The 24,040-nt window shown below is 37.3% G+C and overlaps 3 protein-coding genes, 1 non-coding gene and 1 pseudogene across 6 annotated transcripts; 3 read left to right on the top strand and 2 right to left on the bottom strand.

Annotated features, from left to right (window-relative positions):
- The first annotated feature begins 4,616 nt into the window (after positions 1-4,616).
- On the top strand, positions 4,617-8,519 carry LOC103944118 (annotated as a pseudogene).
- A 926-nt stretch (positions 8,520-9,445) lies between these two features.
- LOC103944117 lies at positions 9,446-11,677 on the top strand. Of its 3 annotated transcripts, none has more exons than XM_009354527.3 (5): positions 9,446-9,782; positions 10,049-10,125; positions 10,376-10,487; positions 11,133-11,303; positions 11,474-11,677. In XM_009354527.3, exons 1-4 carry the CDS (start codon positions 9,511-9,513, stop codon positions 11,260-11,262), a joined length of 591 nt encoding a protein of 196 aa, XP_009352802.2. In that variant the 5' UTR covers positions 9,446-9,510; the 3' UTR covers positions 11,263-11,303; positions 11,474-11,677. The 3 variants fall into 3 exon arrangements, with proteins under 3 accessions (XP_009352802.2, XP_009352801.2, XP_009352800.2); XM_009354526.3 differs by having other exon boundaries at positions 9,447-9,782; positions 11,451-11,677; XM_009354525.3 differs by having other exon boundaries at positions 9,447-9,782; positions 11,403-11,677.
- Positions 11,678-11,827: 150 nt separating this feature from the next.
- Positions 11,828-16,373, bottom strand: LOC103944116 (protein trichome birefringence-like 37). Its single transcript, XM_009354524.3, has 5 exons — positions 15,924-16,373; positions 15,463-15,625; positions 13,229-13,404; positions 12,555-12,713; positions 11,828-12,462 (listed from the first exon to the last, which is right to left on the bottom strand). Exons 1-5 carry the CDS (start codon positions 16,217-16,219, stop codon positions 12,171-12,173), a joined length of 1,086 nt encoding a protein of 361 aa, XP_009352799.1. The 5' UTR covers positions 16,220-16,373; the 3' UTR covers positions 11,828-12,170.
- A 5,963-nt stretch (positions 16,374-22,336) lies between these two features.
- Positions 22,337-22,409, bottom strand: TRNAA-UGC. Its single transcript has one exon. It is a non-coding gene; the product is annotated as a tRNA-Ala (tRNA).
- Positions 22,410-22,675: 266 nt separating this feature from the next.
- Positions 22,676-23,971, top strand: LOC103944107 (50S ribosomal protein L34, chloroplastic). The gene is made up of 2 exons (XM_009354513.3): positions 22,676-22,892; positions 23,456-23,971. Exons 1-2 carry the CDS (start codon positions 22,691-22,693, stop codon positions 23,710-23,712), a joined length of 459 nt encoding a protein of 152 aa, XP_009352788.2. The 5' UTR covers positions 22,676-22,690; the 3' UTR covers positions 23,713-23,971.
- The last annotated feature ends 69 nt before the right edge of the window (positions 23,972-24,040 follow it).

The following is a 24,040-nucleotide window of genomic DNA, read 5'->3' as shown; positions in this document are numbered from 1 at the left end:
TTCCTCCTTGGCATTTAGGGTTTCATTAGGGTTTTATCTCATCTCTTACAGAAGACTTGGCGTAGTTGTTGTAAGTTTCTCATGTTTCAAAAAATTCGAAGTTTCTCTCTCTTTTGATTTACTTGGTTTTTGACATTGGACTCAAAATTTAATGGTGGTCACTCACCAACTCTTGCTTAATGCATTCAATTGAACCAGAGACAAAGCATGAAGCAAGCAACTTTGTGCGTCATTTTCCAACGGCTCCGAATGTGTATGTCTGTATATAGGTGCTTCTATATATATATTTGCTGCACTGTACCAGATAACACACCGATTAAATGTCACATGGAGGTCATGTCAATGCATGCCATGTAAATGGTCATGGGCACCAACTTCTTTTACTGAGTTTATATCTTAAATGATAGATGTGTTTCTACTAGGTGTGATTATCGCTCGGATCGAAAATACATGTGTCAAATTTCAATACAAAAAGTTTTAAAAATGCATGTCATTTTCAATTTTGGAATCAAAGTTTTAAAAAAACTCATGCCGAATTCGGTCTTTTCGGCATCGGATTATTTCAAATTTTCAAATTATGGGGTTGTATGACTTCATAATGTAAAGTACTATAGTTTTTAAATTCTCATTTTTCGTATGTAATATATTCAACAAAGTTGTAATTGAAATAAAGAGTTACATATTTGAGTACATTGTATTACAAATTCAAAGTCAATAAGTTCATTTTTTTCGTAATAAAATAAGTACATAATTAAGTATATGTAATAGAGATATTCAAGTCTTTGAATTTCGGTTTTGATTCGAAATACTAAATATACACTCCAATTCCTGTATAATATTCTTTTTGGGTTATTTTGGATTTCCGAATTTCAATTTCAAATTTGAATCGAATTGAATATTTGAAATATTTCTACTCAAAATCAATCAGAAATGGATATTCCTATCCAACTTGCATCCATAATCTCTGCACACATTAGCTACAGTCTTACTTATTAAAATTAAATGAGGTACAAAGTAAGCTTATATTTGTGTTATTACCTAATTTTCTTTTTATTTGATTTTGATTCAGTGTTACTTAGTACTACGGTCTAGTAGTATTATTCTTCACTTATAAGTGAGAGGTCTACGGTTTAATTCTCGCCATAAGCAAATTTGAATCACATTATTGTTAGCTCATTGTAAGTTTATTTTATTCTCCTATTTTATTAATGTATATAATATCGTATATTCAAAAAAAATTAATTCAAAAATAAAAATAAACACAGTTACAAGAATGAGATTTGAGAAATCTTTTTTTTTTCTTTTTCTTCTCATTAAATAAGAGAATAACATGACATGTACTTGGTGAAAAATATTGGACGTAAGATTAAGAAGTGGTGGCGTAATGGATATTGTAGTTGTACTAAATAATACATTCAGGCAATGGTCCTGGCTAATTATTAGATTTAGACTGTTTAGTGGACTGATGAAGGCCCAAAAAGATTTACATATCGTGCTTCGTTGGCCTTGGGGTTACACGTTCTGTGGTATGCAGGACATTGCTGCATATTAACCTTTGATATATGTATATAGAGGGAGCCTTAAGAAGGGATCCCTAGTTTTTTATAAAAAAAAAATTAGTTGTGGGGTTCACATCACTTCGAATTTTAATGATTCGAACTGTCTATGTTTTAAGTTGTACCTCATAGATCATTCTTGCAAAATATTAGCCAAATTGAAAATATTTAAGATATCTAATTTTGTTCAAATAAATGAGTGAATACTTTGTTATACAAGAAAAAATGAAATTTGATCTTGATAATTAAATAGGCAAATGGTTTCGGATTGAATTGAATTTTTGCAAGGATGATCTATGAATTGAGACTTACAAAATAAACAGTTCGGATCATTGAAATTCGATATAGAGTGAGCTCCATACCTATTTCTTTTTTTTTTTTTTTTTTTTTTTTTTCAAAAAATAGATTCTTTTGCATAAATGACCTGTATATATCTATCTATACATGCATGCATGACGTTGGAGAGGACCACTTTCGATCACGTTGGTATTTACTCCTGCTGGGGCTAGGGTTTGCTTGTTACATTACTTTCATTTCGTTTTCATTTCTGATTTCCTGCAAAAAAAAAAAAAAAAAAAAAAAAAAAACAGCTCCTCACAGTTACTTTTTGCTAATTCGTGGTACAATAGTTTTGTAAATTCAAATTGTTCTATGATATCTAACAATCTGTTGGTGTGCCACCCCATTATATACATACTCAGAGAAACTTTGGTATAATTGTTTGATTAGAGATCAAGTTTGAGTGTGACTATTGAAGTTGGATCGATGCAACCACCAAATTGCTAGAGGTTTTGTTTTGCGAGCATAATCTGACTGTCTTGAACAAGTTTTTCTCTACATTGTCTTCGAGAAAAGACATGGGAGACTTAAAGTTAACAGAAGACTTGACACAAGTGAAGTAACGTTCTATTGTTCATACAACGCCGACCCACTTAATTGGATAAGGTTTTGTTGTATTTCTTAAAGACTAGATACACTTTGTTGTGTTAAAATTTCAGATTGCTGTTATTTTCTTAACAATGTACATTATTATGAGTATTCCAATCTAAATTCTGAATAATTATCCCCCAAGATGTTTATATTTGAAGTCCCTTAATAAGCTGATTATGAATCAGTCTCGCTCACAAGGTAAATTGAACAAAAAAAATAATGCTAGAGAGATAAAATTTGTAAATGAAATTTTGTAAACCAAATGACATAAAAGTTAATTATTGGATTAGTACTTAAGCATTGATAAACGTATTCATTTCTATTGGTAACACATCAATCATTAGTTTACAAATCTGTATATAAATTAAGTCACCTTAGTATTTTCCGAACGAAAATGGCTAAGCAAGGAGATTGAGAGGGGTACTAAGAACCTTATGTACATTCTAAACTTCTAATGCCAACCTCACATCAGCTGTAACAGCCTCAAACCCACTCCCCTCTCCCTCTCAAACGTAATCACTGTTGAAATCTAAGCAAGAAATTACAGTGACTTTAACTTATCCAGGAGGATCCTCTCTGGATCCTGGAATCCTCAAATCGTGTCCGTTTATCGTATATCATGCGGTCAGTTTTTGTCAGGTACTATTTATATTAATTTAAAATAATTTATAATCTTACGATGTACGATAAACGAACACGATTTGAGAATTCACAAAAGGATCCTGATTCTTACATTATATGTTCTACTCCTATGCAGTTGCAGTCAATTTTTTTGCCCCAAAGCTCAAGTCACTATTGCAACACACACAAATTTAAAAGTGCCAAAAAAAAAACGATTCCCCAGATTTGTTTTCCCCCACTCCACTCACGTTCCTTCACTGCAATGCAACATTCTGAGCCTTAGATTTTTTATTTTGTTTTTATTTTGAGCCTTTGGTTTACCAAAATAAAAAGTATATATAAAAGGATTTGTATATAATTGGGAATTCATGTTTAATTTGCACAGTAGCTTTGATAATAATGTACTTGCATATAGATTAGCGAAGTTAAACCTTTGTTTGATGAACCTCCAAATTTTATCTGTGATCTTCTTTTTGTAAAACTGTGTACACATTCATTTGATGGCTGGTGAATTCTTTTGTATTGAACTAAAATCTTATATTTTGTTTGGTGGAGTTGTATGCATTGAACTACAACAACAATAACAACAATTTCATTTGAGATTTATATCATAAGGATTTGACGTGAAGATCAAAGTGCCGGTTATCGACTATCTGATGCACTCTCTCTCTTTCTTTATCCGAATTTGAGAAGGGCATTGTAAGATAAACTTACACAAATATAGCTTATCTAAAGACAAATATTGTACAATATATTCTGACGTATAAGTTCTCTCTAAAAAAAATTAAATTCTTTAAATTACATTTGAACTCAATTACAATCTCGTAAGTCTCAAGCATCACACAAGCGTATAAATTTTGCCAAAGAACCAAAAAAAACTTACAAAAAACCGAGATAACAAAGTAGTGGTATCTTATACCAACTATAAATTTTACAATGTTTTAAGAACATAATCCGATACACTGAAAAATCAATCCATATTCCATACCAACCTAGGAAAGCTAAAACATGTATCCACAGTAACAAGTTAGTTAGACCTTCTCCAAATGCCTGCATTGACTTCTCGTGGAAAACAAAGCAGGTGAGTGAAGACACAAAACTCAAAAGCAAGGGAAATACCGCGAGATTATGGCGAGAAACACCGTACAAAGCCGACCGTTAGAAGCACCTTTCTACTCTAGTTTCCAAAATCTTCCCACCCTTTCCATCTCACCGTCTCTCAACTAAAACACCAACCCCAGTACCACGCGCCATTTCCCCAAACGCCCTCGCAAACTCATACGATGTTTTAGAATTTCCCTACCAAATCCCTCCCCGCGCGTGGGCTCCCTTTTTTTTAACTTAATTATTTTTTACTTTCGTCAAAAATAATTTGGATCCGAGAAAAGAAGACCGTTCCTCGTTAACGGCGCCTTCTGCTTTGCCTCTTTTTAATTAATTTTTACTTTAACCTTTTTCCTTTTTATTTAAAATATAAATTTTGGTCGCGAACTTCAAGTTGGAGGGAGAGACAAGGACGTCCGTGTAAGTAACCCCTTCACTGTATACAGGATTTTGCAAGGCTAATCACAGGCCCCAAATCCCAGAGAGAGAAACACCGCACTCTTAGAGAGAGAGGAGAGAAATCGGAGTAGTTGAGTGAGAGAGGTGGGTTTTGCAATGGTGGCTGGGAAGGTGAGGGTGGCAATGGGGCTACAAAAATCACCCTGCGAATCCAAAACCGGAAACTCCTTCGAAGTCGCCGTCGCCGTCGCTGAGCTCCGGGAAGACAGCGCAGAAGGGGGCGGTATTCTCGCGCTCCTTCGGCGCCTACTTCCCGCGCTCGTCTGCGCAGGTGCAGCCTAAGCCGCCGGACGTGACGGAGCTTCTCCGCCTGGTGGAGGAGCTCCGGGAGCGCGAGTCGAGGCTGAAAACGGAGCTCCTCGAGCACAAGCTCCTGAGAGAGTCGGTCGCCATCCTCCCCGTCTTGGAGAACGAGATCATCAGCAAGGACGAAGAGATTGACAGAGCGTCGAAGCGGGTGGAGGAGCTGGCGGCGGAGAACGAGAGGCTGAGAAATCAGGTGGCCGAAGTGACGTCAGCGTTGGAAGAAGAGAGGAGGGAGAAAGAAGAGAAATTGAAGCTATTGGAGGCTGAAATTTTGGAGCTGAAGAAAACGGCGTCGGATCGTGTGATTGGTTTTGAAAACGACGAGCTTTCGTCGTCGCAGAGATTTCAGGGACTGATGGAGGTCACTGGAAGGTCGAATCTGATCAGAAATCTGAAGAGGGGAGTGAAATGCACCGACATTCCGACAAATCCGGAGAATCAGAAGCTCGACGGCTCCGAGTCGAAGAGGGAAGAGCCGGAATCGGAGAGGCCGAGGCTGTCGAGGTGTAACTCGGAGGAGTTAGCCGAGTCGGCTCTGGCTACCATCAGATCTCGCATCCCAAGGGTTCCTAAACCGCCGCCGAGGCCGTCCACATCCAACGGTCAAAACAAGGCCTCAACAGAACAGGGGAATGCAGTTCCACCACCGCCTCCGCCGCCGCCAAGTCAGACAAAATCCACACTCCCACCGACACCGCCTCCGTCTAAGGCGGCTCCACCTCCGCCTCCTCCGCCACCGAGAGGTTTAAGGCCAGCGACGGCGAAGGTGAAGCGAGTGCCGGAGGTTGTGGAGTTCTACCACTCTCTGATGCGAAGAGACTCACGGAGGGAGTCCGGCAGCGGAGTCTCGGACGCAACGGGAACCGCCAATGCCCGCGACATGATCGGCGAGATCGAGAACCGGTCAGCTCACCTGCTTGCTGTAAGTTCCGGTAGCTTGTGTTTTTATCTAAATTACGACTTTGCCACTGGCCTTTTTGCAGTGTCAGTGATAGGTGGCCCTCCTATTTGCCCTTTCCTTTGGATTTTGTTGTTTGCTTGATAGATAAGACAATTCGCAAATTCGAATTGCTTTGGTTTAAATGCCAAAAAGGTGTAATTTTTGTCATGTTTAGGGGCAAATCTTTATCGCTTGTGAAATTGATGTGTTTTTTGTATTTGCAGATAAAAACGGACGTAGAAACGCAGGGAGATTTCATAAGGTTTTTGATAAAAGAAATCGAAAACGCAGCGTTTACAGACATCAACGATGTGGTGCCTTTTGTGAAGTGGCTAGATGATGAGCTCTCGTACTTGGTAACATTTTATTTTCCATTTCGTAAATCTGTTATTACTTGACTTAACCGAGTATCGGGGTTTGCAGACGTGAGTTAGACCAGTTTGTAAAGGCAATGTCTGCCGCATTCCTGTGCATTAGAGTAGTTAAGAATACCGTATTGACATTGATTTTGTTTATTTAGGTGGATGAAAGAGCGGTGCTGAAGCACTTTGACTGGCCGGAGCAGAAGGCGGATGCTCTGCGCGAAGCGGCATTTGGGTATTGCGATCTCAAGAAGCTTGAATCTGAGGCCTCGTCGTTCCCTGATCATTCTCGCCAGCCCTGCGGTCCAACCCTCAAGAAGATGCAGGCTTTGCTGGAAAAGTAAGTAGATTTCTTCATCTTTTAGTATTGTTCTTGGAAATTATAGGCAATTTTAGTGTAATGTGCTTAAAGTGTTGGAATAATTTGAACAGATTGGAGCATGGGGTTTACAATCTCTCGCGGGTGAGAGAATCCGCCACTAAAAGATACAAAGTTTTCCAAATTCCTACAAATTGGATGCTTGATTCTGAATTTGTAAGCCAGGTAATTCATTGTTCCAATATTTCATACTGTATGCCAATTTTGTGAGAACTTACATGCATCAGGAAGACACTGTAGCGATATCCCAAGTATTACATTATCACATGAACAAATTAAAATACGTAACGACGCATGATTGATTTGAGATACCGTTATAGTACCAGCATCCTAACTCCATCGAAGTTTCTCTCAAGTCTCATCAATCACCCACAAGATCATCTTTTATTATCGGCTATGGATTTCTATAGGTGGTACTCTTCAGTGACTCACATACTTGTAGATCTTGGAGATAATTGACTAACTGAAGAAATCTTTTGACACGGTCTACTGATGCAATTAGTTGTATTATGACATTTGCAGTACCAGACTGTATTCTATCCACACTGAAAAATTTGGAATTAAATAAGACCTAGATTTTTCAATATTTTCTATCCCATGCCTGCATGCATGTGCACATGTGAACTCCCCACCATATGTTTGTCTTCTTCACTTTTAATTTCGCAGTGTTTGGTAGGAGTAAAGAACTCCCCACCATATGTTTGTCTTCTTCACTTTTTATTCCGGAATGTTTGGTAGGAGTAAAGAAGTCAAGTGTTGACTTCGTAGGAGTAAACAAGGAAATGAATTATTAAGACTCCCACATTTTCAACATTATAATATGTTTTGTCTCGATACTGCCCCTCAACGTGCTTGGATTCTCACCATTGAATAGAATTGGAGAGAAATGCTTCAGGAATTCTCTTTAAAGTGGGACTTTTTGTGGATGATCTGCTATTTAACGTTAATTTTCGTGCTAACATTGTAAAACATTGGCATAGAAATTGACGTTGAACTGTGAGGTGAGAGATAATCCATGGAGAGTCCCTGTAGCGCCTACGCGTTTTCTCCTTTTGCATACTATTGTTAATTTTTGTCCCTTGATTCTCCATTGGTTTTATTCAATTCAAAAAGCTAGAAATAGAGAGGGATACGCAGAAGGAGAAAGCGTGAATGCGAAAATCATTTGTCTTCCAAGAATACGCCACATAAGTGTTATGTTAGCAGAAAAGAATACAAACATATGGAACTGAATTATTGTTTTACATGATCGCAGATCAAGTTGGCATCGGTAAAATTGGCAATGAAGTACATGAAGAGAGTCTCTGCCGAGCTTGAAATAGTCGGCGGTGGTCCCGAAGAAGAAGAGCTGATAGTTCAAGGCGTTCGATTTGCCTTCCGCGTACATCAGGTAACTAAAAAAACACTCACTTCAACAGCATCGATCCTTTTACTGTGTTCTGTATTTCGCATTCTTACAATGTGTTGTGATTTTTCGCTGCAGTTTGCCGGAGGATTCGATGCAGAAACGATGAGAGCGTTTCAGGTGTTGAGAGACAAGGTGAGATCGTGCCATGTACAATGCCAGAACCAGCAGCAGCAGAAAATCGTATGCCGGTCTACACCGTGCTAAATCTGTAGCAATCTCAGCTTCAGAAATTGCTCCGAGAGTTTTTTGTTGTAAAGATGAACTTCTATATGGTATTATTATTGCATTTATGTATTTATATTATTATTATTACTCATGACCTGCTCGGCTAGATTGGGTATCGGTTTAATATGTTCCAGAAGTTCACTAACATGTATAATAGCTTGTAATACAAGGTAGTCATGCTACAACTTCGTCATCCTCAAATAAGATCGACTTATTCTTTTCACTTCAATTCTTTGAGATCTTGTCGTATTAATTCATTATGGTTTGGTTCGGTTTAGTTCGGTTTAGTTTAAATAGTTTGGTCAAACCTAATCAAACTGGCTTGCGCCAACCAGATTGTCGATGAAAAACTTAGCCCGGCCTGATCTATAGGTACGTGCCCGATTTTAGACGGATCTTACTCGTGTTGAACTGAGTCTGGTATGATAGGGTTGTACACATGCAGCTACAATTTGGTAAACAATACAAATTTGGGTTTATAGACAAGGTGACTGGTTATTACAAAATATGTAGTTGAAAACCTTTTATCTAGGCATGCTTAATATCGATAAATAAAACATTTCTGAAATAAAAATTCACTTCGATTTTTATGTTTTGCATCCTCTTAGGACTCAGTAGCCGTAGCAGTGACCACATTCAATGTCAAGGCATATATTTCAATAGCTCTGATTCGTTCATACCAAGTCGGATGTCTACTCCGTGTAAAATTCCTTTTAAATGAAAGTTAATCTCTATAATTACAGTTATCAGCTGACAACTTTAATTATGTCTTCATGCTTTGTCACATAACTAGATAATAGTCTGCATGTCTCGAGTTCGGAGTGTGTTAATTTGGTATGGAGTAGGATTCTCTCTTCTCTTTTTTTTTCCCTCTCCTCTTCTCTTTTCCTATTTGAACAATCACGGTTAAGTCACATCAATATTCTTTTATAAAAAGTGAAAAGACGAGAAGAAAAAGATGAAAATAGAACGAAAGATAATCCTAATTCAGAGCGTCTATATAAATTTAACGTTGAGTATCCTGCTGGGAATAGAAATGGAAAAAAAAAAAAAAAATGTACTTACGATCCTTCCGCTATTGGATAACCCGTCCTGATTATAAAAAAATTAAAATTAAAATTAAATTAAAAAAAAAAAAGGCCGGCTTTTACCCATTGAGAGGTGGTGCGAATCATGTCGGGGCAACAAATACAAAATTCAATTTTTTCTGGGCTGAAAAAATGACGGCCTGCTTCTTCCTAAATCTGCCACTCTCTTCTTCTTCATCTACTGCGTTTGCTTCTCACAGTAACTACCAATCACCATCTTCCTTCCCTCCACTTCTCACTCTAATCCCAACCCAATTCTCCCATCTTCGAACCCCTCGATTCTCTCGCCAAATCAGAGCCGCATCAGCTGCCATGGAAGCCACCCAGCAGGGCGAGACCACCGCCTCGGCGTCGCCCATGAAGCTCTTGTTCGTGGAGATGGGCGTCGGCTACGACCAACACGGGTCAGCTTCCTTTTGATCATTTGACTCTCTCATCTCTCTTTGCCTTGATTGATGATTGCCCATTTGACACTTGTATGCGTTCAAGTATCAAAATTTGAGCTTTTTCTGATTTGGTAATTTTGAAGTGTAAAAATTCGAGCTTTTGTTAGTTTGGAAAGGTAAATTTGGAGCTGGTTTGGTAAACTTGAAGTATCAAAATTTGATCTTTTTGTTAAAGAAAGTGGTCTGGTGATTTGAAGCTTGATGAAATTGTGTTGGTGTAACAGGCAGGACGTTACGTCTGCGGCAATGCGGGCTTGCAGAGATGCCATCACTTCCAATTCAATCCCTGCGTTTCGAAGAGGTATCATCATATGTCTTTCTGAAAATTAGGAAGAAGAAAACTAAGTTGTTAGCATACTCCACCGTGAATTTCGGTTACTACATGCGTTGCTGTTTAATTTTCTGTTTTGATAAATTGGATTTGTTGTAGTAGGACTCCTTATGTGATGATGTGCTTGATGACACTATCTCATGGTGGATGATTGTAGTTGTATTTGGAGGATTGTAATGGAGTTTGTTTCATTAGTAGTCATGAAGTTCAATTGCTGCAGGGTCAATTCCTGGTGTGACATTTGAGCAGATGAAGCTAGAGATCAAGCTGGGGGTGCCTCGTGTACTCCAACCATCGCTGGATGTCGAGAAGGTCAAATCAGTCTTTCCATAGTGAGTATCTGCACTTTTTGAGTCTAAATCAATGAATTTTCATTACCTGAAACATATCAAATTCAACTTAACCAAGTTGTACTACTAATTTGTGTACTTCGAAGTTTGAGTGATAGCTTTCATGGGTAATCAAAGAGCATTTCCTGTCTTTACAATTGTGCCTGTTTGTGCAATATAAGGACGGATTCTCTTAGTGGTTATAATCATATTGCATTAAGACCATTGCTGGTACTAATCCATGTTCGAAAGCTTTTCAGTCTATCTGAAATCTTTCTAGCGGGATTATTCCCCTACAATGGAGGAAAGATTCTCTATGTTATCCAACTTCTGTTTCCAGTTTGAATTGTGCTTAGCTTACATACTGTAGATTAAGGGATATATCCAACTATTTGCTCGTTGATTGTAATCTTGACTTGGTTTAGTCAAGGCATGTACATTGCTGCTTAAGAAAAAATATTGAATTAGCAGTAACTAGTAAGTGACTTTAGTCTTCGCTGAGCTTGAAAACCAATTTATTTGGTTTATCCTCTCTAGATTTTCAAATCTTATCTTATACAGTGTAATGCAATCACATTGAAACCACAATCCACAAGTTCTAATCTGACATTACTTTTGCCTTGTATCCGGCTTAAAACTTGATTGCAGTGGAGAAATTGTGAAAGTTGAAGTTGTGGATGGTGGACTGATATGCTCAAGTGGCGTGTTGGTGGAAGAAATGGGAGATAAGACTGACGACTGTTACATAGTGAATGCAGCAGTTTACATTGGTTACTAGCTTCTTTTTTCCTCCAAATCCCCCACCGGAGTGTTCTTAAGGTTTGTTCACTTTTGCTTTCTTGCCCGTACTGGTATTTTGTTTATCCCATAGTTGAAGTTAACATAAGAATTGTTATCAAATGATTTGTCCTTTTGAAGTGGACTTGCTCAAGTTCGTTATCTTGAACTGATACCGAACCCTTCTAGGAGAGTCATGGCTGGTGCATCAGTGTCTTCGCCTGTGAGAGGAAGAGCAGTATCCGTCAACATATCTTTGATTTTTCTGTGCCAAGAGCTGTCTTCCTGTCATTTTTATGGCTGATGATTGTATAGCGAATCCCCGAATGCTTGGTCTTGTATGCTTATTAATAATTGGAATTGAAGATATATGATGCTACCGACGATTTCTTCACAAAATCCTAAGTTTGTGTTCATATTTGCTTGTCATCTAGTTTATTTGTTTATCTCTGATCTCCATTTGGAACATAGTGAACGTTCTTGAAATCACTTTAGCTTTCGGGTTGAATTGCAAACCAAAATAATGTGTTTCTGTTGTTGTTGTATCAGTATAGTACCTTCACAAATTCAAGAGCTTTTAAGAAATTATATTGAGCACAATGCTGGAAAATTCCACATGTACATTTCTTCAATTTGACCACACTTACACTCTCATTCGGATTTGAATCTATTCTTTGTCTATCTATGAACTCGAAACCATTCTTCTGGTTCAGTAAAACAATCAATTTACAACTGATTCTACCACTTATTGTCGTTTACCAATCGATGTGGATCTGAAAGAAAGGAAACTAGAGGAAAATGATTTCCGCACCGTCTTTTTCTCCCTCTTGAAGGAGAAAACGTGAGCGCAGGAATCATTTCCCAAACTAAAATTGGTTGCTACTGTAGCTCAGTGTTGATCTTCACAATTCACATGATGAGTGCTGCGTATAGGAGTTGGTTCCAGGTATCAGGCAACCCTGGCAAGCACCAATGGCTGCAGTCGTTGCCCGAGTGATCGCCGCTGTAAGTCGAGGGATGAGCATCCTTCCTCAACTGCGAGAGCATTGTAATGTCGAGCAAGTAAACCGGGCTCGTAATCGTGCTCAGCACCTTATACACAACAGCAGCAGATGGAGGTGCACCTGCTGGGTAGGTTGATCCCGATAGCGGTTCAAGTTCTCCTAAGCAATTCTTCTTCGGCGAATTCCATTCTTGTCCCCTGGTAATTCAACACAATAACGACGTCGTTAATTACGATTAAAGCGACATAATCACTGTTAATTATATCTGCAAGTCTGAGTTTTTCCTTACTGGTAATGTGTCGGAGAAATGCCCTGAAAGAAGACTTTGGTTATTGAAGTATCAACATTTGAGTCAACCCATTTAGCCCATGTGGAAAGCCCCTTATAAAATGCTGTCAAACGATCCATATCTTTGTACAGTTCTGTCCCATCCCGAAAATAATCAAATCTGCACAATACAATCATCAAATGCAATACTCAGAAAAACAATAGTTCTGCTAATCTTAGTCGCTCATCCGTAGGGAGCTGTGAGCTGTTGATGCATTGTGGGGCTTGCTTACAATGTATATACGGCTCACATCCATTCACAATGCATTACCCACTCGTGTGGGTGTGATGAGTCATTGATGCATTTTGCTTATAGTGCATAAGCGGCTCATGGTCATAGACGATGCTTAACTCACTTGAGTATTTCCTGTGAGTCTGTGAGGTGTTTAATGCATTGTAGGGCTCAAAATGCATGAACAACTCACATTCAGCAACAATGCATTGCCCACATGCTCGGATTCAGTGAGTTGTTATTGCATTGTGGGAAAATCAGGGTTCATCAATGGCTAATAGTTACTCAGAATCTATTCATTGATTCCCACTATGTATAAACGACTCACAGTCACTCAGTATTCATTAATGATTAACAGTCACTCGAGTGGGTGAGTGAAAAAAAGGTAATGGGTTGAAACATACGGTTGAGAATTGCCGGTGTGGGTCCACCAATGCCAAGAGTTGAAGATCAGGACGTCCATCCCTTTCCATGCATCTCCGGCGTTGATGGAGTTTAGGTTTAGCACACGGCCAACTTCTTCTCTGACTATATCTACAAGGTACGGTGTCCGGAACATAAACAAAGTCACTCCATAGTCCTGCACAAAATAACACAATTATAAAACCATGCATTTAACTAATTAAGAGCTCGTTTGGAATGACTTTAAAAATGGTTGAATGCAATTCTGTTGAAAATGTTTTTGAAACAACTCCTTAATAAAGATGCAAGTGAATTTTGAAAAAAAAAAACAAAGTGCTTTTTGGAAAAAACACCAAGAAGCACTTTAAATGCTTTTTAGAACCCAAAAACATTTTCGCCGAATCGCTTTCAATCATTTTAAAAACACTTCCAAAAGAGTCATATTACTACAAGAAGCCACCCACATGCATAATTTTGATAATGGACAGTATTTCAACAAGGGACAATTATAATTTGACCAAAAAAAAAAGAGGAACAATTATAAATTGATTTATTGAAACCCCATTGCAGAAAGATCATTGATGAAAGCGGTCCATTACAGGTTGGCTGGTTGCTCATCACAGCATGGAAAGCTCATGGCTTTTAAAGATCTACGTGGAAAATAAATAATAATGTAGAAGAACATGAAAAAAAAAAAAATACAGATAATATGATGCAAATTGAAGTCCTCCTACAATTTTTTTTTTTTGTTTTTGGGTAGAGAAGCCTCCTATTGAAAGGGTATGAAACTATGTGTAAGTACTTAGTGAGTTATCAAATTCAAACAAAACGTGCCCGGAGTTTTATCCTTAGTTAGGTTCTATGGTTTTCTATATGCTTTTTCATTTAGGTAGTTATCTTCAAACTTTTGTTTTCTTCCTTTACACTTACTCCCTTTGATTCTCGTTTAAAGTGCTTGATTCAAATATTAAAAGGAAAAAAAAAAGCGTGCGTGAAGAGAAAATGGCTGTACGAAAACTATTTCTTTTTCTTTTTATTTACCTAGTCTTAAACCAAGGGGAAAAAATACATGAAAAATAATATGTTTCTAACCCAGAGGACAATAAAGAGGGAAAAGAAAAATGGAGGAGAAAGTTTGTCTTTTAACTATTTTTTCTCTTCCCTACCCAACCCCACAACAATCGTTTATTGGTTTCACCTATAGTTTGCTCAGATGAGAAAGTTTGTTTTTAACTTTTTTTTCTCTTCCCTACCCAAACCCCACAACAATCTTTTGTTGGTTTCACCTATAGTTTGTTCAGCACATCTGATTTGCTGCCCACAACTCACGGTATATAGATCACAAACTGTTATACGTTCTAGCTTTTTCAACGACAATACGTGATTGACTTATGATTGCAAGTTTACACAATTAAACAACTCAACATGGTAGAAAAAAAGAACAATACTTAGCTACTAAAAGATGAGTAGGAACTTCTATTAAAAAAATTTCAGAATTGTTTGTTGTCAATCTATAAAACTTCGTGTTTTACCCTATAAAATCGCATCTGCAAAATCAATTAAAACTAAAGTCGTTTAGTCATCAAGCTGTTTAAAAACAAATGAACGGAATTGGTAAAAGCATTACGAACCGTCTATATATTTGCTACAATAGATTGACTAAACGACATTAGTTTTAATTTATTTTTTTTTTGTAGAAATGATCTTTACAGTGTCATTCATAGTATAAACGGTTTTGATCATATGCACAAAATTCTATGATTAAAACACTAAGAGTTTTGAGTAGGAGTTCCTACTCATCTTTGAGTAGTCAATTATTGTTCAGAAAAAAATAGATAAGGATCCTTTTCGGATTCTCTTTATGGGGATGCTAAGGATCTTCACATCCTAATTGTTCATCGTACATCATATAATCAGTTTTCTTCATGTGATATTTAGTTTAATTTTAAATAAAAAAATCAAATAAAATCTAACCACACGATATAGATGACTAAGAAATAGAAATCTTAATTTGAGTCCGGATAAAATCCAAATCTCCAAAAAAAAAAAAAAAAAAAACGAGTAAACCAGTGGAAAACAGCAGAGTGTGGGGAACCACCCTGCCAAAAACAATAAAAAAGGGGAAAAAAAGCAGAACATGTTGGAAAGAGAGAAAGACACACACATGCACAGAGATAGAGAGAGAAATTGGAAAGAGCAGAGAGAGGGAGAGAGTGCGTATGAAAAATCTCTCCACCTCAAAGTTCACAGAATAGCCTTTTCTGAAGGTGGTCTTGGCATTTGGCACCGACGCATGTATCATACAAGACAACGATTCCCACATGTTCAGACTCAGTGAGTCGCCCACAAACATTATCTTCTTTCCGCTCCACCTCCTCAGAAAATCCACCCCATCAAACCTGTTTCAATAATAATTAAACAACTAATATTATTGTTTGAGCCACGTTGTTAACGCTAATCTACTAATATTCATTCTAAAAACATAATTTGAGACACGTGTTTAGAGAATTATTGTTGGTTAGAACCACAAAAACGTCATCATGCACGTCTCTCTCCTTTATCTATTTCAGTACGGAGGAGTGTTGTATAAGTGCTAATAACAATTCTCGATTATCTCATAGCGATAATTTAACGAAAATGGTATTGAACGAACACCATGCATGGAGAATTTATGATACAGGAAGGGTTAATATGTACCTGGGCAAGTCACAGGAGGCGGGCTTCCAGGCATACTTGAGGAACTGCGTATCAGGTCTGCCATACTTGATGCAATCAAACTCGGGATCTATGAAGGGACAGGTGGCAGAATCATAAAGGGGGTAAGAAGCATCAAAAACCCAATTGCCTTCGAACAAATTGCAGCGGCTCACTTGCTTCCTGTGGACTCTCAAGCTGCTGCCATGGCTGTGCCCTGCTGACTCTGCTTCTTCTGAGAAGAAGACCAGAACTTGAAGAGCTACAAGGCACAGCGGAGCTTGGAGCTTGAAACCCATTTGAGATTTTGAGAGAAAAACGAAGTGTGGGATGCGAGTTTTTATAGTAAATAATTTGGAATTTCAGGAAGGAGAGGTTTGGCTTCGGCGGTTCACATGTCTAGAGTTAGAGCCTGAGGATATCAAATATTGAAGTTGATTGTTATTGTTTATGCAAAAGTATTTTACTATATAATGAGAGACGGAATTTGAACTAAGTCACACAATGCGTATTGAATTTAACACAAATATTATATTTTAGTACAAATATTATACATCATGGTTATCTATGTAAGTCACACTAAAATACTAATACAAACCATTAAATTGTAGTATTAGACGTATTACAACAACAATAATTAAGTCTTATTTCATTAAGTGGGGTCGTCTATATGAATTTTTAGAATGCCATTGCAGACGGTTTTGTATCAAGTCTTCTGTTAGTTCTAAGTACTTCATATCTTTTCTTATAATCTCTTTCAAAATCTTCTTAGGTCTTCATTTACCTCTTTTGCCTTAAACCTTCGTCTCATAATCACATCTTTTAACTAAAGTATTTTTATGTCTTTGGTTCACGTGTACAAACCATAGTTAAAACTGATTAATTAGTTTCTTTGTCTTTTGTCTTAGATGAGCTGGAAAAGTTTGGAAGGGTTTGGAAATAGTGGGAAGTTGGAAGGTGGAATGGGTTGAAAATGGGAGAGGCTTGTAATGGGGGAACTATTAGGAAAAAGAAAAGTTTCTTTAACATTCGATCGGCGATTGGTATGCATGGTCACGGGTTGTCTTCTGTCCTCTGTGCTGGCTGCTGTGCGTGGTCTCAAGATTGAAATTTTGACATCACATGGTTAAATCATGTGTTGCTCTATTAAATATGTTATTTTATTTTTTTGGCTTTTTAATTAAAATGATCTTTAAAATTTACATAACTCTTTATTTTGGTTCCTGAGATTTGAAATAAATAAAAGTAGTTCTTGAGTTTGTCCACCATCAATCATTTTGGTTATTCCATGAAAAATCTTCATTAAATAAGGCTAAAATAACAAAATACCCTCAATTTTTATTAAATCATTTGGCTTGTTAAAATTGAGAGTATTATTGTCATTTTGGTCTTTATTTAATATATTTTTTTATGGAATGATCAAAATGATTGATGGTGGACAAACTCAGGGATTACATCTATTTATTTCAAAGACCATTTTAGCTAAAAAGCCTTTTTTTGTCAACTTACATGCATGTTTAGAGGATTTTCGGACAATCGACCGTATATTTTTCCGTTAGTACGTCTTTCGTCATGTGATAGATATTAATATTAGTAAAGTGATGTATACTCGATTATATGACAAAAATTTTCGCGCAGTAGAGCATGCTTATATTTCCAATTATACAAGACAAATAATTTTCACATATCTATTTACTCCTTCTGCAGGTCATTTGTTAATTCTTGTTCCTTGATTAGAAATGAAGAATGGTGCGAAGGTGATAAAATTTGATCAAAAAGTAAATTTTAGAACGTGGAATTGATTGGAAGTAATATTACTGTGTTTATTTATCAGGGCAAAATCAAATGATAAAATTAGAGGAGGAAATGAAGGGATTAATCAAATTAATCTTGCAATAAATTATTACGGGTGGTTTAGTGGTTGGCAACAAATTTTAGACCGGTATTCTATACACACGTCCTAAATTCGATTGTTAGCGTTTGTGAATCACACGATAATGGGCAGAAAGAAGCTCAAATGCCTCTACAGCCTTCCCAACATCAGCTGATCCCTTTTTTTTTTGTTTTTTTAAATACAAAATTTAACCATGCAATTGTAAAGGCATGATGAGCATACTTAACAAATAACATGTTAATAATTATTATCAATCGGCTCACGCACCATGTGCAACTAAGTTTCTTTTTATCATATAATCATTTATGTGAGAAACTAAAGTAATTCTGTGGGCAAGGAAAAGAGCGTGGGGAGAGAAATGTGGAAAATTTTATGATACTAATTTATTTTCTTTCCATCAAATACAACTAAGAGCATGATTCAAAGATTGTTAATTTTTTACATCTCCAGCCAAGTTTAAATTTTACATTTGGCTTGGGATGCACAAGTTGGCGACTGTCGAAAGAGTTGAAGACTTGTTATATGTACCAATGCTTTGGCTAAATTTTGACCTGACTCCTTTTTAACATATATATTTTTTTGGTTCTTGGAGACGAATTTTGCATAAATTCAGATTGAACGTAGTTTACAACTCCTGGCTAGAGATGGCTTAAAATAATTGGATGAATTTCATGAGCATAAGAGGAATATTCAAAATTGAAACACCCAAAGGGAGGGAAACAAAAGGGTGGGTTCCACAGGCTGTCAAGTCCTTGCCCTTAGCATTAGGTAAGCCATATCACTCCAGTAGATTGATTTATCTGTTTTGGACTTTTCATAAAGGCTTTTTAGCTAAAATGGTCCTGAAATTTGCATAACTCCTCACTTTGGTCCTTGAGATTTCAAATCAATATCCCTGAGATTGTCCACCATCCATCATTTTGGTCATTCCGTTAAAAATTCTGTTGAGTGTCCTGAAGCTCTTGGCCGGAAGTTTAGGCAATTTTCAAAGCTTCGTAACTCAATCATTTTTTAATCAAATTCGACCCATAATATATCAAATGAAGATAGGAAAGTGTAGAATAAGATTATACCTATTTGAAAGCCCAATGGTTGCCTGAGATGGTCGAAAAATAGCCTCAAAATTGACTGGTCCAAGGGAAAACTGGAAAACTCGCTGAAAACTGGGCAAACTTTAAACGTTCGTAACTTCTTCAATACTCAACGAAATTAAGTCATTCAAAAAAGAAAATCATAATTCTTGACGAGACAAAGAGAATGGTAGTTTTCTAGCGGCTAACTCACCGTGGTTTGGTCGGAAAATGGCTCGAAAGTGGCTAACTCAAGCTAAGACAGCCACTTTTGAGCCGTTTTCCGGCCAAACCAAGGAGATTTAGCTGCTGAAAAAGATACCATTCTCTTCGTCTCGTTGAGAAGTATGATTTTTGGTTTTGAATCACTTGATTACGTTGAGTATTGAAGAAGTTATGAACGTTTAAAGTTTGCCTAGTTTCCGGCGAGTTGTCCAGTTTTCCCTCGGACCAGTCAACTTTGAGGCTATTTTCCAACCATCTCCGGCAACTATTGGGCTTCCAAATAGGTATAATCTTATTCTACACTTTCCTATCTTCATTTTGATGTATTATGGGTCGAATTTGGTTCAGAAATGATTGAGTTACGAAGTTTTGAAAATTGCCCAAACTTCCGACACTTAACGGAGTTTTTAAGGGAATGACCAAAATGATGGATGGTGGACAATCTCAGTAACCACTTCTATTGATTTGAAATCTCAAGGACCAAAGTGATGAGTTATGCAAATCTCAAGGACTATTTTGGCTAAAAAGCCTCTCATAAAACTTTGTCCTCAAGCCCCACATATAGAAAACAGTTAAAAAATAAAATATATCAGGTAGCTCTTGGTATTCAAGCCCACCACTACACTTAGGTTGGTCCCATGATCTCCAATTCAGAGTTCGTTTATAAATGTTTTTAAACTGGTTGAATGTGCTTTTGATTAAAAATAAATGGTTTTGGAATCAATTTTTAGTAAAAATGCAAGTGAATCATGGAAAAACACTTTAAGTGTTTTTAAACCCCAAAAAAATGTTTGCTAAAGCGCTTTGAATCATTTCAAAAACACTTCCAAAATGAGTTCTTAAATTCTCATGCCATGACATATAGTAGGTAGATAGTCTATTGTGGATTCTGTTTCAGAAGGTGCTTGCAAAAGCTCTCTCCAAAACCCTCCATTAAAAAGAGGGAGGAGGATTATCTCAACTTCCATCCCCTTCTATTTGAACGGTTACAGTTTAGCCACGTCAACATCTTATATTGATTTTTTTTATAGAGACAATAAGACAAAAAACAATATGTGAGAGGAAGGAAGGGAAGGGAATGAGAATAGGAGGGGAGAGAATCCTACTCCTAAAAAGAGTGCTTCAAAAGCTAAATTCTTCATCCATGGAATCTCATCACTCAAATAAACCACCTCTAATTCTTCATCCAGAGAAATTTCTTCGGGTCTATCTGTTTCGTTTTCTCCGATTGTACATTATTTTTGCGTCCTATTCTATGACTCGAGGGATTTATTTTTGTCTTAAATGACAACCCTGTCGTGTTTCAAGTTGATTGGAATCTTCATTTTTAAATAATGCGAGTATGATAGACTTGGTCTTGGTGATGTCTTGGTCCCTTCAACAATCGTTAACATTATGCTGAATAAGTGTTAGGAGAAAAGAAATGGCACTCTCATACGAGTAGTGGATCAGAATTGGTTGCCATGGGAAGCTGAAAGAGCTCTCTGTGGTGGTACTTCTTTATTGAGAAAGTTGAAGTTGAAATGAAAAGAAAGTCTTGATATGATTAGGAAATGGATTTTCTAAACCTCCATGGTCAGTGCTGGCCTAGTACCTTCAATCTCACTCTACAAAAACAGGTCTCCAATCACATATTTAATGTATGGTGGGGCCTTTGTGTCTCTCAGTCTCACCTTTGATTTGTCGGTGTCTTAAGGCTCTTAACGAAGAAGTTCTCATCTAAAAATGGTGAACCCCTCAAACACCTTGGCAAGTAGCAACCTTTACATGATCGCATGCCACTTGGAAGGAGGATTGTTATCCATACTCTCTTATAATTAAGAAAGCTCGAAGAGTTGCTGACACATGATTTTTTCACTTGAAAATTCGGAGAGTGATCTTTGCATTCCTTTTTTTTTATGTTGCAGTCTTTATTGTTTTTAACTGTAAAATTGAATGAATTAAGGAGAAACGAAGAGACACAAATAATGAGAGAAATGCATAAAGACAAATTGAAAGTGTGAGAATCATTACCTTAAAATTTATGTTACCGCTTGAGCTCATTTAACACAATAAAGAAGGAACGTTACAAATGTCAGCAAATCTCACGTAACATTTTGCTAGAGAGAGAGAGAGAGAGAGAGAGAGAGAGAGAGAGAGAGAGAGAGTGGATTCATAGTTGGCTTGCACAACTTGTATTAGGGGACCCCTACCAGTAGCAGTCTTTCATGACTAAGGTGTTGCTTGCAAATCTGCCAACTACATGATTAACAATTTAACACATTCTTTCGTTTATTAATTGTGATCATTAATTAGACAAGTGGATCCAAGATCCTCCTTGTTATTTTGATTCTTGAATGGTTTCATTATTCAAAGATATATGAAGATACGTACATAAAACCAATTAATTTTTAGACTACAAGATATACATTGTATTATAATATGAGTGATTAGATAAAACATCGTGTGACAATGTAATAGACTCGCATTTATTTTTGTGGCCCGAAAATGACGATGATATCATTGATTGGACTTATGTGCTAATGTAGTAAATAGTGGGTGAGAACTAATACAGAAAGGATTAAACTGTGCCCAACATAGAAGGTGGTTTTTGGGTTGGCAACAAGTTGGTTTTGCCCATTCCAATGTGGAATTTGGAGCCTGCATTTGGAAACCACACCTACCATTTTTTTGTATAAAAAAATGGAATCTTAATGTTGACTGACCTCTCTCTGAGTGTCTTAAACTAAAGCAAATAATTGAGTGCCAAATATCACATGCTTATGAAACCCTAATCTCGTAATTGTCAAATATATACAGCTCATCTAAGTTTTCCCTTGAGCAAGAAAGGTCTCCTTTCTTTAAGCCTTATCCACATTTGTCAATTTAGTAGTTATTACCTACTGATTATGTTGTCACATCCAATTCTTTTTTGGAGATTTTGGGATTCAAATATAATAGAACATTTTTTCTTCTTCAAAAAGAAGATCAGCTGATTTCATCACGACAATCTATTTTTTAAGGTCGGAAAGACTTACAGAGATATTTTAGTTTTTCTATGGCCATCATTATGTGATTTAGTTACAAGTAAGCTTTTATGTTTGAAACTCATAAATAACGAGTTGGATACTAATTTTTCTTTTCACGTAAATATTGTTGTATATAAAAATAAAAATAAAAAATAAATTCACAATCATCTACCACCCGTTTCAACATGACAGAAAAAAATTTAAAAAGAAAATGCAAGATGGAGATGCAGGGTATCGAACCCTGTACCTCCCGCATGCAAAGCGGGCGCTCTACCATTTGAGCTACATCCCCAATTGATTATTGTGCCGAAATAATTCTATAATAACGTACTACATTCGGCAGGCTATGTACGCAAGGGTAATGGGCCGGTCCAGCCCAGTGCGTTTGAAGTATGGATAATCCGGTCGGACTCGAAAGGGTCCAAACCAATTCCACAGACACTGGATTGGATAAGGCGAAGGCACAAAAACCTCATCTTCTTCCTCCTCTTTAGCGACAACAAAACGCAGAAAGAAAGAAGAAAGCAGAGCAACAACACCTGAAGACGAAAGAAGACGAAGGCAAAAGGAAGAATGGCTTCAATTTCAGCAATGGCATGGTCGCCCTGCCTTTCCAGTCGAGCCTCCACACCCTGTGCTTCTCTCACGTTCCTCACCGGCTCAACTGCAAGGAAGAGCTCCGTGTCTCTCAGCGGTGGCGCTGCCCCGCGTTCCCCGTTGCTTCACTGCTCCTTCATCTCTTCCTCCTCCATCGCTTCCGCTTCCGCGTTCTCGGGTAAGTTTTCTTCTTTTATTACCGTTACTCTGGGATTCTCTGAGAAAACTTGAAGCTTGAATTGTTGTTTTTGTTTTCTGGGTGATTTGGAAAATGGGCGTCTGCTCCTTTTTGCTGAAGATTGTGAAGTACTGCATTCTTGTTCAAATTTGAATCTAAGTTCAGATGGGGGTTTTTTGTTGTTGTTGAATTTCATAAGCTGATCGGTTGTATATTCACATTCCATTGCTTGCTTGAATTCTGTTCATTTTTTAGTTTGCTTAGGTACTCTAGCTTCATGAAAAGTAACTTTCTTGGTTACAATTTGATTAGTTTTAGCAAATTAAGTACTTCGATTGCTAATCAAAAGATGCCTTACAGCATAGTATATTAGATGTAGAAGTGGTTAGAGACTTGGTAGGTGCTGTTTAGATGAATGTGTGAGTTCTTCGTTGGTCACCCGATGCTAATACTTCCGCAAAAATGAAGCAAGTTGGCGCCTTTATTTGGTTTCTGCTGAAGAGCTTGCCAAAGGATATTTCTTCAGGCCTTGAATTGATGAGAACTTGATTTTTAATTTGAAGGTTTATCTTTGGGGTTGGATTTGAGCTCTACTGTTGGGGTTGGAAGAAGAAGAGGCTCTGGCTTGGTGGTAAGGGCCGGGAAGGCTGCCCTGTGTCTAACCAAGAGAAGTAGGTCCAGGAAATCCTTGGCTCGAACTCATGGCTTCCGGAGACGCATGAGAACCACTGGTGGGAGAGCAATGATGAAGCGCCGACGTGCTAAGGGGCGGAAGGTCCTCTGCACGAAGAGCAATCCCAGTAGTGGAAAACGTGCCTGATTGTGTCTTTTCATATTCAGTTTATTAGGTAAGTGCAATGGCATGTAAGGTAATGATGTCCAATAGCTTATTCTTGTGAACAAAGGCAGAATTTCAAACTTACTTATCATGATACCTTTTGTATTGTTTCATTTGGAAAGGCCAATTTTTTTTTTTTTGTTTGAATCAGAACCCATTTTGCATATCCATTTTGTTCTGTTAGCTTTGTTGTAAGAACTCATTTTCGGCTATCCATATCACTAAATTTATCAATACCAAATGAAATGTATAGATTATCCTGTTTTCAATAATGTTTTATAAGATCCCGAAAGTTTATTGAATGGTATGG

Source organism: the organism of the source record quoted next, unplaced genomic scaffold (genome assembly GCF_019419815.1).
Source record: "Pyrus x bretschneideri cultivar Hongxiangsu unplaced genomic scaffold, Pyrus_bretschneideri_v1 Contig33, whole genome shotgun sequence".
Taxonomy (NCBI): Eukaryota; Viridiplantae; Streptophyta; class Magnoliopsida; order Rosales; family Rosaceae; genus Pyrus; species Pyrus x bretschneideri.
The sequence above is the reverse complement of the archived record's forward strand: the minus strand, read 5'-3'. Positions and strand labels throughout refer to the sequence as shown.